This window comes from Emydura macquarii, unplaced genomic scaffold (genome assembly GCF_026122565.2).
Source record: "Emydura macquarii macquarii isolate MOO-44397 ecotype Brisbane River unplaced genomic scaffold, CSIRO-AGI_Emac_v2 contig_2636, whole genome shotgun sequence".
Lineage (NCBI taxonomy): Eukaryota > Metazoa > Chordata > Testudines > Chelidae > Emydura > Emydura macquarii.
The window spans coordinates 38,042,011-38,059,481 of NW_027132773.1; the positions used below are offsets into that span (position 1 = coordinate 38,042,011).

Below are 17,471 nucleotides of genomic sequence, written 5' to 3' on the forward strand. Positions count from 1 at the left end.
TTCAAATGAAAAATGAAGCACAATTTTTAACAGTGTGGATAATTAATTCATAATTAACCATTGCAACAACATACCGAGGGATGGAGTAGATTCTCCATCCCTGGATGTCTCTCTAAAGGCTATCTTCCAACTTAACCGCAAGTTATTGGACTTCATGCAAAAATTAGTGAGTGAATTTTTATGGCCTGTGTTATGCAAGTCAGGTTAGATGATCAGAGTGCTCTATTCTGACCCTAAATTCTACACATCTCTGCTTAGTCTTGTGGGGTTCTTCAGCCTCAACCTCCAACGCAGGAAGCAAAGGACATACTATAGATACCACAGACCTTGGAATGCATCCTATTCATGCACTACACCATTATGGGCAGGGAGATAATCCAAAGACACAGTGCTACATCACTCTTGGGGAGAAGCAGCAGCAGCTTAAGGCATTTGTCTCTAAATGAATATGACTGGAATGTCAGTTGGGAACACGGCCTCAAAAAATGACCTTGACCCAGACATAAGAGGCTTGGAACTTAGCTCCTTCATTTCCATTTTGTGAGCCTTTCTTTCAAATCTGGATTCACAATTAATAAGAAGTCCAACTTAATAAAGACATCTAATGGCTTAGAAATTTCACTCCCCCTTTCCCTCCAAAAAAATTAAAAATAATCTTAATTTACTAAGTACTGCTTGCATTTGCTAACTATTTTATGCTCCACCAAGGGCAGAATTGTCATTCCGAAATAACTACATCTGTCAGTTCCACCTACTTTCCTCAATGGATCAAGATTGTTTCTACATAGTATCTGTGTGGTTCCCTCCTTGCAAAGCACCAAGTTGTCTGATAGATCACGGAACTGTGGATTCGGTGGAAGTTTAGACCTTTTCTTCATGTAGCTTTATGTAGCAACTGTTTGTCACATCAGTTAAAAGCTCATGTTGCTCATATATTTCGTGCAACTGGCAGATAACAGAAATAAATCTAGGTGTTGTGTATGTTAATGTAACTGAGAGCTGAGAACATGAAGAGAATTGATGTGTTGTTGGAAGCAGAATGACCTGGATGAATCTGTTAAACTGTGAAAACTGCTCTGTTGTTGTTCCGCTGAATCAGTATTAGTGAAAGATCAGAGAAATATGCCATGTTCAGACACCAGAGAGACTAAATATAATTCCTCTAAGGAAATACTTTTATTAATTATGTTCGCATCTCTTTATTGGTAGATAAGAGAGTGCTGGTGCCTCTCTCAGTGACAACAAGTACTAGGAACTTGTACTTTCCACATAGGAAATGATACAGGTTATTCAATATATTACTATGAACTAACTCATTCACATTGCCATGAGTTACTGCATAGTTGCCAAGTGTTTGAAGAGAGTCACTGTGTAGTTCTCACTTATATCTTCATTTTGTGGTAAACTCTGTAAATACTTTCTATTCTCACTATAGACTTATCAAACAGTATGTGAAGGCGGCTGCTTTGCAGCACTTGGTAAACTTTAACATCACCAGTAACAGGCCTACTGATTGAAAAAAGAAACAAACTGGTTACTAACGTTTCATAACTGTTGTTCTTTGAGATGTGTTGCTCATGTCCATTCCATGTTAGCTGTGTGCGTGCTCACATGCACGGCTACTGTAGATTTTTGCTTTAATAATATCCATATGTCTGGCTCTGGTGCCATCTGGAGCCCCGCGCTCATGCACTGGTATATGAGGCGCCACCAGCCCTGTGCCCTCTCAATTTCTTCTTCCTGGCTGTGATGGTTACTAGAACTCCTTCTCTCTCTTGTGGTTGCAAGTGCTTTGTAGTTGATATTATAATTGTTGTAAAATACTTTTTCTATTTTGTATATAGTTAATAATCAGAAATTAGGTATTAGTAGCCCCACTATGGACATTCGCCTTGGAAGAGGGCATGCCCTGTTTCCTGGGCTTCAAGCCCCGCGCCCATCTCCGCAGTACTGCTTGTGAATCACCTAGCATGGAATCAACATGAGCAAGCACTCGAAGAACTGTGAACTTTTATAAATCTCTAGGCCAGGATTGTGGGATGAGGTTTAATACTAGGAACATAGCAAACAACAAAAGTAGGAATCAATGAAATCTCTTCTTCTGGAATATTTTTGAGAAACAGTACAAATGCAGACTACCAAGGAAATAAATTTAAAGCATGTGGACAGGGCTTCATAGTATTTTACACAAACTGATATAAATTAGACTTAAAATGTGCAAGCAATGCAGATAATTTTTGCATCAGACTTACCTATATTCTGCAAAATTATATAAAAACTATAATACATAACAATTTAACAAATCACATAAACTCTTTCCTTGCTGTGAGACTATAGATGTGCATTGTGGCCAAGATTTTCAAAAGTGACTAGATATTTTGAATGCCCTTATGTTTGGGTGTCCAGCTTGGGGCCTCTTAGAGGATTTTGGTTTTCAGAAAGGTCTGAGCACCCATCTTCTAAAAAAAAAAATTAAACCTCTTTATGATGCCTTAAGTTGGACACCCAAAATCACTAGTCACTTATGAAAATTATGGCCTTCAATTTTAAATGCATAGTTCGTGGATGCACCTACTACACCCATCAGTATAAAATAGATGTGCTTATTTTTGTTTATGAATTTTGACACATAATCAAAGCCTGCTCTCCAATATACAAAGATCTATTTTATCACAATTAATCTTCATTAGATTTTTTATGACATCTCCAATCCATCTAATCCATTATGAATGTTGCCTTGAAGAAGTCTGAGAGCTCACTTATTAATTAGAACCAATAATAACAGACTGTTGCTGCCAACAATGGAATCTTTGTAATTCACAGAACTGTGAGAAGCTGCTCAAAAAATTGAGTGGGTTACTGAAAATATTTTTTATTTTCCCGCTTGAGCAGCTTACATGGGGTAGACCTATTTATAGAAAAACATGTCCTTTATGATAGGTGGATACTACATTAACGACATGCTAAACTGTGTTCAATAGATGCTACTCAAAACATTTTATAATATCCTACTTTTCAATATGGAGTAAAGATCACAGATTGTTTATTTCTACCCCTGTTTATTCATATAGTGTTAATTTAATATTTGAGTAGGAGGTTGTCATTGGTTGTCATTAGACCTCAAGTACCCGGCTTTTATCCACCTACCCCATTGTTCTCTGTGCGTTTGTATATGTATATGATGCCTCCTATATGTTACCCATTTGCTGTATCATTTCTACCTACTGCATCTGAGGAAGTGAGCTGAGGCTCACGAAAGCTTATGCCTGCTGAAATTAAATTTGTTAGTCTTTAAAGTGCCACAGAACTCTCGTTGTTTTTGCTGTATACAGATTAACATGGCTACCCCTCTGGAAGTCTAGAGAGAGTAGAGATCGGAAGGGACTGACAGAGGGAGGGAGGCAGGAGCCAACAAAGGAGATGGTGGAGAAGCAGGCAGAGAGGTAGGCTGGAAACCAGGAAAGCCCAGTGTCTGTGGGGTTATTAGTATGGAAGGTGAAGTGGTGAAGTGGATTGGAAACACAATAAGAGGAAAAGCCAGGAGTTAAAATCAGAGAAGAAAGAGGAAGAGGAGTCAGGAGGATGGTAAACAAGATACATGGACAAAGGAGAAGAGAAGAATAGGATGAAATAAAATTAAAAGATGGAGATTGAAAAGACTTTGTATAACATGTTTAAAGGGTTCTCTCTGTTCCAGGGCCTAATTTTCAAACTTGGGTGTCTACTGATGGGTCCCTAGATTAGCTCTGAGGTCGCTAAAACAGGTATGTAGGGTTCTACGTTCAGTCACCTTCTTTTGAGAACTGAGCCTCCTAAAATTTCACACTGTAAAGCAGATGGAAGGCTATTGAAACCATCCAATGACAGCCCCTCAGTATTTGTGCACCTTCAGGGCATGCTGTTTAAAAGCAGCGAGAAAAGTGTTGATGAATCTGAGGTACAATCCCTCCAACAAATTACTGCTCGTTTAGCCAGTATTGCAAATCTGCAACCTCTCCTCTTTTGTGTGTGTGTGTGTGTGTGTGGGGGGGGGGGGGGGGGGGGGTTGTTCTCACTGCTGGCGGGGCTCACATGGCAGCACAGCAACTCATGGATTTGTACCATGGTGAAGGGGATGACTCATGATGAAGGGGATGGAGCTGTGCAAAGGGACTTGGTCTCTGTACAGATGCTCCTGATATCTTCCCCTCATCTGCTGTTCCCCTCATCTGACAGTTCTGTGTGGGAGCAAATCACATCCCCGATAAAATCATTCAGAGAAAACTGCTCACATGGAATTTTGAGATATACTGGTATCTCTCCACAGGTATCCACACTTGTACAGTCAGGGCAACATTTGGGCGGTTTGTTTCCAAGTGGCGTAGTTTATCAGACACTCGACTCCACCACAAGCTGCCAGATTCAAATATAGAGGTCACCAAATTGTTTGTTTCTAAGATGGAACTTGGTGTTGTGAAATGCCTCTGATATTTAAGTTCTCAGGTAGCTTTATAAACCAATCAGATAATAGTAGTAGTAGAGAGTCTGTAGCAGCCACTGTGTGCTCAGCAGCAGCTAATACACAGAATTGAACTTCAGAAGTAGTTTTATTGAAAGGAAATCCTGGCCAACACTCCAGGGTTTTCTCTTGCTTTTCAACCTGGACAGTCACTAGGAAGAGTAAGCTGGGAACTCAGTGTAACATTTCACCCAAAGGATGTGATTGCCACCCCTGAAATCCCACTCACCCAAGTGGTGCAATAGGTAGCAATATGAGGGTTGGGAGCTTCTGGCCCACAGGCAAGCATGCCACTCACAGAGCCATGCTAAAGGAGACATGTAAAGACTTAGATGAATGAAAGCATTATATTGCTGGTACTGGTTTTGCTCTGCTGGTAAGTCATTTCCCAGTTTAGTAACAGATTTCACTTTGAGATCATATTGTCTCCAGTGAGTTAGTGTTATAACAGTGATGGAAACAAATGAAACAAAGTTTTGATATGCTTTCAAGTACAAACTAGATGGACCCAATATTTTCTCCTCCTCATAGATGAGCCGAACTTGAGCACCTCAGAGAATATATGAGTTCTGCTTTCAGAGCTGGCTTTAGGTGTCCAGGAAGCCTATTGCAGAACCCCCTAATGTGTTTCAGACTGAAGATACCTTTATATCTTCATTTCAACTAAACTGTTTTCTCACATTTCGTGGACTTCCAGATGGTGATGCCCTAAGCATTCCAGGATCAAGACTAAGGCAACAAAACCAGCTGCCTCTTCTTCCTGGCTAACCCAGAGAGAGAAAGCTAGAAGCTAAGGTGATATGCTCTCCTTCCCCCGCCATCCATCCTTTTTTTTCCTCTTGTGAAATCCAAAAACTTATCTGCCAGCTTTTTCATTCCAGTACCAGAAAGGGAACATTCTTGCTGTTTTTAATATGATACCACAATATAAGTTAGAGATGGAATAGTACTATGCAGCAGCCTTTTCTCTCCCAGATAGTCAGGGATTGTTCCCTACAGTACAGCATATTTAGGTTTCTGTTAAGCATTTTGATTTGAAACATAAACCTGGTGCGGTACAGGTACATCCATGTTCTACTGGAACAAGTAAATGGTCTTTTTGTCTTCAATATTTCTCAGAGCACCATTTCTTCCTGAAAGCACTGTGGTTAAGAAGTTGATCACCAGAGGTGCAATCATGACAGCAATTATTGTCAATAGGAATACAAAAGGGAAATATATTTAAAGATACATCACATGAGAACATGACGATAAATATCAAGACTGCTGGGTAACTAGAAAATACTAAATCAACCACTTGTGTACAAAATAGGTACAGCTGTATGTGCAACATTGCTTGTGTGCTTACTCAGCTATAGTAATAAATTGCTAGCTTAATTTATTGACAGGGTGATAAAATGGTATTGGTTTTCCTAGGTTTCTTTTCCCTCCTCCTATTGAGTTATGTTAATAGACTGAATGCTGATTAATGGAGAAGAGGAGGACACCTTGTGGTACCATAACAAAGGAAGAGCTATATTGTCAGCCTTCCCTTCCTAGCAGCTGCTACATGTAGCAAATGCAACACCTATTATTATTATTATGCTGTGCTCATAGAGGGTAGGTAATTAGATCATCCACACTTTTCATTATCATTAGGAATGTCGCTGCAGTTTTCACACAACAGGCAGAAGTATGGTCTTCTGGTGGAGGAACAATACTGGGAATTTAGAGATCAGGGTTTTCCTCCCAGATCTTCCACAGACTCTCTGGGTATTTATTTATTTAGAGTTTGCATATTTGCCAAGCCAAGCAATAGTGTTCTTAGTAGCCCAGTGGAGCTCTCAGATCCCACCAATGAATTTGGTTAGCAGGCACTTCCTGACAATGTGTATCACTGTTTGATCTGCCTCACAGCTGCAGGTTCGATGGGCTCAAAGACTCCAACAGTGCTGGTTGGCTGCAGAGAGGCCTTGCCCAGTACAGAATTGGTTAAGAAGGGCCCACTGATGACATGGCAGGCTGAAGCTGGGTGGGTGAGCAATAGGGTGTGTGACAAGGAAAGGATTGGTGGCAAATGTTAAGCACCAGTCTTTCTGCCACAGGAACTCTGCTGTCACATCCTGGCAGGACAGCGTTGACCACAGTGGGTGTTGTGATGAAAGACGTGTAGCTGGTAGACTAAAAAGGTTGATGAACAAAGGCAAGCTTGGGTTGGCACATACCTTCTTAAGTAGCTTGCCAGCTGCAATCTCCCTCCTGATGTAAGGGGGATCAATGTGGCTCAGACCTGGAAGCTACGGAAGATGAGTCATTCAGAGAATTCCTGTGATGATGCGCATTGTTAACTTGAGTTGCATTTGAAAAAATTTGGTATGTGTCGACCAACTCCATACCAGCGCACAGTACTCTGTTGTCAAATATGAGATGGCAAGAGCTGAGGTCCTTAGAGTTGAAGCATTCGCTCCCCGTGAAGAACCTGCCAGTTTGCTGAGAAGGTTTTTGCATGTCTTGATCTTCACTGCTGTCTTTCTCAGGTGGCTTTTGTATGTCAGTGTTTGGTTGAAGGTCATGCCTAAGTAAACTGGGTATACTTCATGCTTCAGCCTCTGGCTGAAAATCTGGCACATGTCAAAAATCATTGGCCTCCCAAAACTTGGTAAAGACCCAAACCAGGCATCAAGCTATCGCCCAATATCACTGCTCTCTGTGTTTCTCAAGGTTCTGGAGCATCTAATTTTACAGTGAATAATGCCAGAGGTGGAGAACATCTTGAATGTCAAGAAAGCAGGCTTTCGACAAGGTCAAAGCACATATGACCAAGTACTTGTGCTAACCACATTAATCAAAAATGGTTTTAAAAGAAATCTGAAAACAGATACTATTTTTCTTGACCTCACTGCAGTGTATGATGTGGTGTGGCACACGGATCTACTTGTTAAGATATCAAGAATCCTCCCACTATGGGTTACTGATGCCATCGAACTGCTACTCCAAGACAGATGGTTCAGGATGCATGTGGGTGAGAAAACAAGTGCTTGAAAAAACAGATGAACAGTTATTGCAGAGGTCTGTTCTTGCCCCAACCTTATTCAATCTATACATCAGTAACCTGCCACCAACCCAGTCATGGAAGTTCATGTATGCAGATGACATCTGCTGCAGACTACAGGCTCTCACTTTTTCTGAGCTGGAGAAGACTGAATCACAACACTGCAAAGCTGGCCAACTACTGCAAGACATGGCGCCTTCAGCCTAGCATAAGCAAGACAATCTATAGCACATTCCACCTCTACCATGCCAATGTTCAGAGGGAATTACACATCATAATGAATCGCCAGAGGTTGAAGCATGAAGCATGCTCTCTGGCTAACCTGGGGCAAGTTGGTTAGCCCTCGCTAGAGCTCTGATTCAGCAAACCACTTAAGCTTGTGCTTATCTTTTATTGAAATCAGTAGGATTAGTTACATGCTTAAATTAAGAGCATGCTTTGCTGGATTGTGGCCAGTCTCTCCTTCATTTCCCACTTTATAAAATAGGGATAATATCTCTCTACCACCAGGATGTGATGTGATAATTTAGGTATGTAAAGTGCTTTGAGGTGCTTGGTACTACAGAAATGAATAGAATTGTAACAAGGTTACTGTGCTGGCTGAGTCTCTGTGGTGCAGAGGGGAAGGACTCTGCTCTCTGGAAGTGGAGGGTTGGGGTGCACTACCTGCTTGGAGGAAAAACAAAAGTGTTTTTAGGAGTCAGTAGCACAAGCAGGAGGAGAGGAGCTGCCTCGCTACACTCTTGCAGTAATAAATACATGGTCTGGTTTCTGAGCTCATGCCTGTGTCTTCATCGCAGGGACTCTACCTGCTTCGGCTAACCCATGAAGAAGAAGATTACGTGGTCACAAAGCAGTGTTAGATATTCCCACACTTTTCTGTAATCCACCCACAGCATTAGCAATATTTGACGATAAGGGTGTCTGGCTTCTCTATGGATGGTTTCACAAAATAATCTTCCTTACTTCTCTAGAGTACTATTTTTATTGCTCTATTTCCCCCTCACTTTTAAAATGCTCTATTGATATTAATAAAGGCTGCCCTAGCCTCGTTAGCCTGGTAATCTGTTTTGTTAGGGATGAAAAAGGTGACCTTGCTCACCAGGTGGGTTTTTTCAAATACTTTGAGTTCTAATCATTAGTGCCTTAAGGAAGAGAGCTGTAGCTCTCAAGCTGGATAACTGAGAAGAGCTGTAAAAACGTCGTGTCAAATTTCCCATGGTTATAACCACAACAATTTAGAAGGTAGATGTAGTTTAGGTAAATCATTCTGTTATCACACAATATGTATTGTTAATTCCACACACTTGGAGCAATGGGTATGTTGTCGTGAAGTTGTATTTTCATTTAATGATAAAATATAACTATGAAACTCTGAGTGAGTTGTTCAGCTGTGAGGAGTTGAACTGAGTACTCAGCATAACTAACGGTATTGCTTCTATTCTACTATCCAAAAAGAAAAGAAGCATGGAGATGAGTGGCACACTGGGCTAGTGCACTGACCTGTCACCTCTGGAGATCTGGTTTCAAATGTTATTTTAGGGCACAATGAAAATGAGTTTGGTGGTTTCATTCCACTCCTCACTTGTGCACAGCACAAAACAATGGCACAGTTTAATATGAGTGGCTGTCTCTGCTCAAGAGAAACCCAGGACAGGAACAGCAAGTGTGTTTCAGATCATTAATGGGAAGCCCTGGAATAGCTGCGTAGGGTTTCAGGATAGCCCTATTAATCTCACCATCATGAGCATTATATTCACTCAGAAATGTAATAAAATGTATCTTTTTAAAAAGGAAAATATAATCTTTTTGGCTGAGAATGATCTTTTGGACATATTTACTGTGAAAGTACAATACATTTGATTTCTACACAACAACCATTATATAAAGTAGCACAAAAATTACTTGTTTTAAGGTAGAAGACTAGAGACAAAGCATTCACATAGGAAAGGCTCAGATGTATGTAGCTGTCAGCCACACTAACACTGCTTGAATTTTACAATGGCCAACGTGGAGGATTGTTCTCAAGGGACAATCACAGAAGAGTCCACAGGATTACTGATACGAGGCCAGATTTTTAAAGGTATTTAGGCACCTAGTAGGATTTTCACAAACATCTAGATGCCTAACATCTATTGAAATCAATGTGGTTGAGGTGCTTTGGTGCTTTTGAAAATCCCATTAGGCATGGAAATACCTCAAAAACCTGGCCTATTGCTCCTAACTCACGTAAATACCAAACTTATGCTCTTTTATTATGTGTTTCTACAAAACCTAGCCCAATGGGCACTGACTGGCGATTCTAAACATTACTGTAACAAATAATTTTTACAGTGCTTGCAGCTATGTTATCATCATTTGCCAAGGATTATCTTAAAAAAGGGGGTATTTGGAAAATACAAATCCAACATTCGGAATATAAATATAAAATGAAATGCTTACAATTTACTGAACATGCTGCCTAACATCAGAAACACAAGACAACAGCAGAAAGCCATGCAACATATTTTCGCAGAAGCACACCACCATTTTACAGCTCGTCCCACTGGGTGCCATGCTTACACTTACATTAGTCAGTTTCACACTACCTTAGTTTGTTTTAAGCATTTCCATCATCTGTGAGGGAGGGAGGGAAAAACAGAATGGTTAAGGTAAAATAAAATGAAATCTTACACATTGTTTAGTTGGTAAACAATCTCATTATTTTATTTAGTGCTAACAGTGTGGAGGGGATGAAGGAAATTACCTAGATGTGCCTACACATCTGCTTTGCTAACCATAGAAATGGAGCTTTTTTGAGTGGTGAGGCTGATTCAGTGATGTAGCAAGGAACCAGATGAAAAACTAAAATTTACCGAGGAAAACAGGACGAAAACTTTAAAAAAATCAAAATAAACAGTCTTGTACAGTAAAAAAAACAGCAAAAAACCCAAAACAAACAAAAAAAAATTACCACAAGCCAGAGTAATTAGTTAGATCAAAGATAAAACCACATCTGATGTATGTCCCTAAGTATACACAGATCTATGTAAATCTTTCATGCTTTTGAATGACACACTACAACATTAAATTAAAAAGATATATTTTGGTCTTGCAGATACACGACTCATTGCTGTTAGCCATGTTTTCAAAATGACATGTACCATTTTCAAAGACCCAAGACTGCCAAATTCTTACTCATACAAGTAGCCCCATTGGATTAGGTTTTAACTGTGTAAATCTTTTGTGCTATTAATTATGCACACTTGTAGGACCTTTGATTGTGAGATTTTAAGCTCCCTCAACTCCCATGAAGGTCAGTAGAACTTGAAGATATGCAACACCTCAAAAGACGAAGACCTCAGTTTCCCTATTCAATCTTTTTTTAAAGTGTGCAGTATTTGTATTAATACATGTAACTTGTGCATATGATGAAGACACTAAAAGTCACCCAAAAGCACAGAATTTTCATGAGAAAAAATGTGAATGTAGATGTTTATTCAACATTATTAAACAATTAACCTCTGCAATAAGGATGGAAGAGATAAAAGTTTTCACAGAGGAATTTCAAACTGAGTAGACAAGTGGCCTTAATTTGTTGTATTCAAGATGAAACATGGAAGGAGGAGTTGGAATACATACTGTTTGACAGAAGAGACCAAGGCAATCCTTTCTTATCCAAGAATACAGATCAAGTACCGGTATCACTTTCATAAACTATGCTATGTCTCCAGAAACATTGAAGAGTCGATTTGATCCATCAATTACTATTTCAAACATGTCAAAGATACACTAGCAAACATCTAAATGCATTGATTGAATGACAGATATGCTTCTAGTGAAAATAACCAATATATTAACCTTCCTAAAGATTCGTAGCAGATGGTAAGAAATACATGAAGTTTTGGTTGTTTTAGGACATATTTTCTTGAAAGGGTTGACTCTGCTTATATTGTTACTGGTATACCACCGTAAAATGATTTATTGGCTTGCCTCCTATGCACACATTATTTAGTCAATGAAAAATAGAACACTCTGTGATGTTGTTGATTAATGCATACATTGGTTGTGTTGTGAGATACAAGGCAAAGCAGCTATCTTGATTAAGAGGCTGTAAAAACTGGAATTATAATACTGTACTGAATAAATGATATTAACCAGCATTTCATGTTTCTTGTTCAATATTTATTTTGCTGCTTCTTTATTGTAAAGACCGGAATTTAGAATTTTACACCTTTGTAACACAACTTAGTCCCTTGAGTCTCTCCGAATTCATTCTTGTTAAATGTAATTTATGCTGATTCTGTTCTGATTAGGCAGCAGTCATTACAATTCACTCTCATTGCACTGAAGTGGTATACTTGAGAGACATCCCAATAAAATTCCTATCCTATTCAAGCATGCTCTGAGTAAGGCTCCAGTCTTTCAAATGCACTCATGCATATGGGTACTCCCATGCCGAGTGGAGTGGAGCTCCTCATCAGTGTAAAGTTATTCACATGCAGAAAGTGTTGGTAGGATTGGGGCCTAGGGTTGAACCCTGTTCACTTGACTGACCACCCTTTAAATCAAGTCACCTGCTCATGTGAGTAGAGTGAGCAGGATCTGGCCCTCAGTGTCATCTTCTGTGCCATATGCTGAACATCTATATCAAATGCTATGGGCCAAACGTTGCTCTAAGGGTGCCGGCGGGAGGGTGCTCCACAGTACAGGTAGACAGACATATGCTAGCTTTGCTCGAGTTAACATGTCACAATTAGCAGTGTGGCCACGGCGGCATGGGTGGTGGCTCGGGTTAGCCATCCAAGTCCAGTCTTGCCCAAACCCCTGGGTGTGTACTCGGGTGGCTAGCCTGAACTCCTGCCATGGCCACACTGCTATTTTAGTGCACTAGCTTGATCAGAGCGAACGTGTGGGCAGCACCTCCCAGCTGCTGTGTGCATATCTTCAGTGTCACCAGTATAGATCTGGAGTAATTGTGCTGAAGTCAATGGAGTAAGTGCATGTTGATCCTGGAGTAACTGAGATAAGCACTTGGCCTTTGTGTTTATATATAAGATGTTATGAGCGGGGTGAAACCTTGTTATGGTTGAATTAAGACCTCCTTCAAACTGATATCTGAACAACCCTTCATTTAAGACACTTGTAAGAGAAAGTTAAGGGGCCACACCTAAAACAAAGCCTAATAAGTCTGCCCAGAACAAGCATCATGTTGATGGGGGGTTCCGTTGAATATTGTGACCAGGCGTGTGTGTGTGTGTGTGCGTGTGTGTGCATGTGCACGCAAAGGGAGAACACATAGAAACTGAGAACAGACCAAAGCACAGAGAGAGGCAGACGGAGAAAGTAAGAAAGCCAAGCTGGAGCCTGTGAGCACAGTGTGACCCTGAGAAGAGCTAGAGAGGGAGCTTTTGGATTTGGTGTTAACTAACAAGGCTTAGGGGATGTAAGCTAAGAAACTGCTCTTTTTGTTCTCCATTCCGCCTGCATTCGGAGAAACAGGACTTTGTACATTCCTTGTAAATAAACAAAACTGCATCAAAAAATACCAGACTCCATCAATTTCTGCTCTCAAAAGGAACATCCTTTGGGCTCTGAAATTTGACTAGCTGCTCAGGTCAAAAAGGGGCATCATAAGCAAACAAAAATGTAGTCTAGTTTTGGAATAGCCCTTACTTTGACACCATCCTAACCTTACGGCCACAAGGGGAATTAATTACATTTATTAGAAGCTCTTGCCTCTAAAATAAGATATAGAGGGTCTAGCTCAGTTCTCTGTTACACTGTTGTAAATCTGTTTATTGCTGTTTTTAAGCAACAACAAAACATCCTTTAGTAACTCCAGTAAAATGCTCCATGATGTATATCAGAGTAATAATACCCTTCTGGAAGTATTGATGGCACCCTGCCTATGGGAACTTGCAGAATTTAATACTACAATAAAACTTGCCCTGTTGTGTCTTCTTAATTAATACACTAAGTCACTATTATTGATTAAGCCTGGAGTTTATTTATAATAACCACAGCATAACCAAAAGGAATAATTGATTCAGTTGCTAAATTCCCAGGATCATATGTGATTCATTTATGCTTAACCAATCGGATCTCTCTAATTTATCTGTGATTTACAAAATTCAAGGGAGAGGATTTTTGCATAAGCATCCTGTAGAAGATCTGTAGGAGGCAGCGCCGGTGGCCCTCCCTCGATGTCAAACTCCAAGGGAGGCCACAACTCCTGGTGCCTACACCCTTCGGGGAGTCCCACTTAAAGAGGCTGCCTCTGGCCCTTAGTAAGGGATAATTGTCTCTTGTCCTCACGGGGCGGGCAAACACTCTATGGCCTGGCCCTGAGCCAGAGACGGGCCGGCAGCGAGAATCAGCCTTCGGCCCTCAACGGGCGAGGGAATAGTCTCCGGGCTAGCCTTCTAGCAGAGCAGGCCGGCAAGGGGAGGAAGCAGTCTCTAGCCCCAGAGGGGCAAGGAACCAGCCTCAGGCCTAGCCCTCTGACAGGGCAGGCCGGCACTGGGGGGACACAGTCTCAAGCTTTTGGCAGGGCAAGTAAGCAGTCTCTGGCCTGGCCCTTCGGTAGGGCAGGCAGACAACCAGTCTCGAGCCCTTGGCAAGGCGAGTAGCAGTCTATAGCCCGAGCAGGCGAGAAAATGGTTCAAGGCCCTGGCCCTTAGGCAGGGCAGGGCAGGGCAGGGCAGAGGGGCAGCAGTTTTTAGCCCTTAGCAGGTGGGTAAGTAGTCTATACCCGACCCTTCGGCCAGGCATGGCACGCAGTAAGGGACAGGCTCTGGCCCTCAATGAGCGTTCACCCCAGTCAGAGTAGGAAGAGGGGAGGGGGACACAGGCCCACCCGTCTCCACTGCGTCCCAGCCCAGGGACACCCCGTCACTGTGTCAGTGGGGCTTCAGCCAAAACATGCTGATTCCCAGCAAGTGGAAGCTTAGCTGGACCGTAGTCAGCTTCCCTGGGTTTCTTCCTCCCACCGTCTCTCTAGAATACCTGGTCTCCTGTGCCATACCCTGGTTCCTCATCGCTTGACAGCAGGTCCTGGAACTGTTCAGGGTCCTCTGAGGAGGGCAGTTCCTCTAGGTCCTCAGGGACCCCGGCCGTAGGCAGCTCCGGCAGCTCCATCTCTGGGTCGTAGGATCCGGGGGTCTCCTGCAGCTCATCCAGTTCAGGCAGCTCTTCCAGATCCTCAGGGCCCCAAGCCATGGGTAGATCTGGCAGCTTCTCCTCTGGGTAGCGGACTGGTGCAGCCATAGGCTCGAGCGCCGAGGGAGAGGCGTCCTTCTCCGTTGGCTGCTGGGCTCTGACTGAGTGGGCTGGCCTGGGTTTTATAGGCCTAGCCCCGCCTATCTGCTTCCGGTCAACTGTTGCCTTCCTGAGTTCAACCCTCAGGGGGGGTTTGGCTCTCCCTCAGTGTTAATCTCTGAGGGAGGCCACACCACCCGGCTACAATCCTTATTATAAACACTATTTTTAATCTTAAGAAATAGTTTCATTTTTGAGGTGACAGTGGAGAGTTAATGGAAATATGGCAATTGACACTTCTGCAAAGTGCAAACGCTCCTAAAAGACATAAGAAATGGTGCCAGATCACGAACTGAAAAAAATCTTTGCTATGTTGAGAATGAGATGCAATTGCTTAAAATTATACATCACAGTATAGCCCCTGTAAATTAATCTAGTCCTTGCATCCTCTCTTACATATTGTACCAATTAATAGAAGCATATATTTAGATGAAGAGGCTGAGAGTTCTGCGTCAGTAAATGATGATGATGATAACTCAGCAGTACATCATCAAGAGCAGTTGCTAGGGCTGAATCTTTGGAAACTTTTATAGAGGCTCGATCTGTCAGATTAACATTTGTAGAACAAAATTTTAAGGGGCTATTTTTGTAATATCCAGAGAGTTTCAACAATACATCAGACTATACCATTTATCTATTTTAAAGTAGGGCTGTTAGCACATTTCTCTTGAACAATACACTTTTTAGTATTTTTCAGACATGAATATCTCCTAAAATGAAGCCTTACTTTGAACTGTTTTTGAAGATTGAAGATTTTCAACAGCAGGCCATCAGAGACACTTTCATCAGGAACTTCAAAAGTACCAGTAAATGAATGACCCATAGAGCCTCAAATGAGTAGCAGTTATGGTGAAAGGCTGCCTTGACACCAGTGAGCAATATATGCATGTACTTTAGCAATATATAAATGTTATTCAGCTGTGTTAGGGATTAATGCTGTGATGTGCTGGCATTTTCAACTTCCAATTCCAAAGGAGTTGAGGACACCTAGCATTAGGATCAGGCCATTAGACTAATAGAATAATACTATTAGTTCTTCCCTTGATGTTTTGTTGAACATTATTTTTATACTTAATTACTTTACTATTTACTAATTACTATATTTTTATACTTAATTACTTCCCTCTTGACTGCTCAGTTAAGGTAATTCTTTAGTCTGCCTAAATCCCTATCCCTTAAATTCAGTGCCCAGAATGCTGTGGCCAGAGTACTCTCTAATTCCATGAAACAGAACCATATCATCCTTCTCTCACCTTCCCTGGCCTCCTATCCATCTCAAATCCAATTCAAAACTACCACCTGGTTTTCCAAGTTCCCATGATACAGGCCATCCTACCTCGCCACACTTAGATCTACTTACTTCCCTCTCTGTTCTTTTCACTGCTCCAATACTGACGCCCTCTCTTCTCCTTTTCCCCCTCTTATAGACTTTCCACAGTTGGAAATTGCTCTCTCATTTGTGCTTTGAAGGATTACTCGCCTGTACAGAAATCTCATCCTCCTTCCAAACCACTCAGTGATTTCCTTTCTTGAAATTCTGCCTGAAGGCCATTTTATTTGCTCGAGTCTATGGTTGAGTCTATGGTAAACCATATTCCAAAATAAACAATAAATCAAATTATACGGGCTTCAATTAAAACAGCATTCAGTTAAAACGTCTACTGCAATCAGTTTACTGCAATCTAGTTGAATGAGGAGCACCTGACCAAGTTCTATTTGTACATGTAGGCTTCTGTGCTCAGTTCAGCTTTAAGATTCATAAAACCTAATAAATGAATTTAGATACCTAGACTTTGTTTTGGTTTTTAAGTAAATTATGAAGTGACATACAATTGGGTTGCTTCACTGGGTGGCACAGAATGGGAAGGAGGCGAACATCCCGCAGTGCTGAAGGAACAGGTCCAAGACTAGTTAGAAGGATTGGACATACACAAGTCCATGGGGCCAGATGCAATGCACCCGAGGGTGCTGAGGGAGTTGGCTGAGGTGATTTCAGAGCCATTGGCTATTATCTTTGAAAGCTCGTGGCAACAGGGGGAGGTCCCTGAGGACTGGAAAAAAGCAAATATAGTGCCCATCTTCAAAAAAGGGAGGAAAGAGGATCCAGGGAACTACAGACCGGTCAGCCTCACTTCAATCCCTGGAAAAATCATGGAGCAGGTCCTTAAGGAATCCATTTTAAGGCACTTGGAAGAGAGGAAGGTGATCAGGAACAGTCAACATGGATTCAGCAAGGTCAAGTCATGCCTGACCAACCTGATTGCTTTCTATGATGAGGTGACTGGCTCTGTGGATGTAGGGAAGGCGGTGGATGTGACATACCTTGACTTTAGCAGTATTCTTTATTACTTTAGCAGTATTCACAGTATTCTTATCAGCAAGTTAAAGAAGTATGGGTTGGATGAATGGACTATAAAATGGATAGAGAACTGGCTAGATCATCGGGCTTAACGAGTAGTGATCAATGGCTCCATGTCTAGCTGGCAGCCAGTCGCAAGTGGAGTGTCCCAGGGGTCGGTCCTGGGGCCGGTTTTGTTAAACATCTTCATTAATGATCTGGAGGATGGGGTAGATTGCACCCTCAACAAGTTTGCAGATGACACTAAGCTAGGGGAAGTGATAGATACCCTGGAAGGTAGGGAT

The 17,471-nt window shown here is 41.6% G+C and overlaps 1 protein-coding gene across 3 annotated transcripts in view; it reads right to left on the reverse strand.

The window, feature by feature from the left end:
• LHFPL3 (LHFPL tetraspan subfamily member 3) overlaps positions 1 to 17,471 on the reverse strand; it is a 361,851-nt gene that overhangs the window by 36,135 nt on the left and 308,245 nt on the right. The window contains exon 3 of one of the 3 annotated variants that reach the window (XM_067564499.1): positions 10,118 to 10,145. The exons of 1 other annotated variant lie outside the window; for it this stretch is intronic. In XM_067564499.1, coding sequence (XP_067420600.1) covers positions 10,129 to 10,145 — 17 coding nt within the window. In that variant the 3' untranslated portion in view covers positions 10,118 to 10,128. Of the gene's footprint in view, positions 1 to 10,097; positions 10,146 to 17,471 lie in introns of all 3 variants that reach the window. One more of the 3 variants, XM_067564500.1, reaches the window with a different exon arrangement.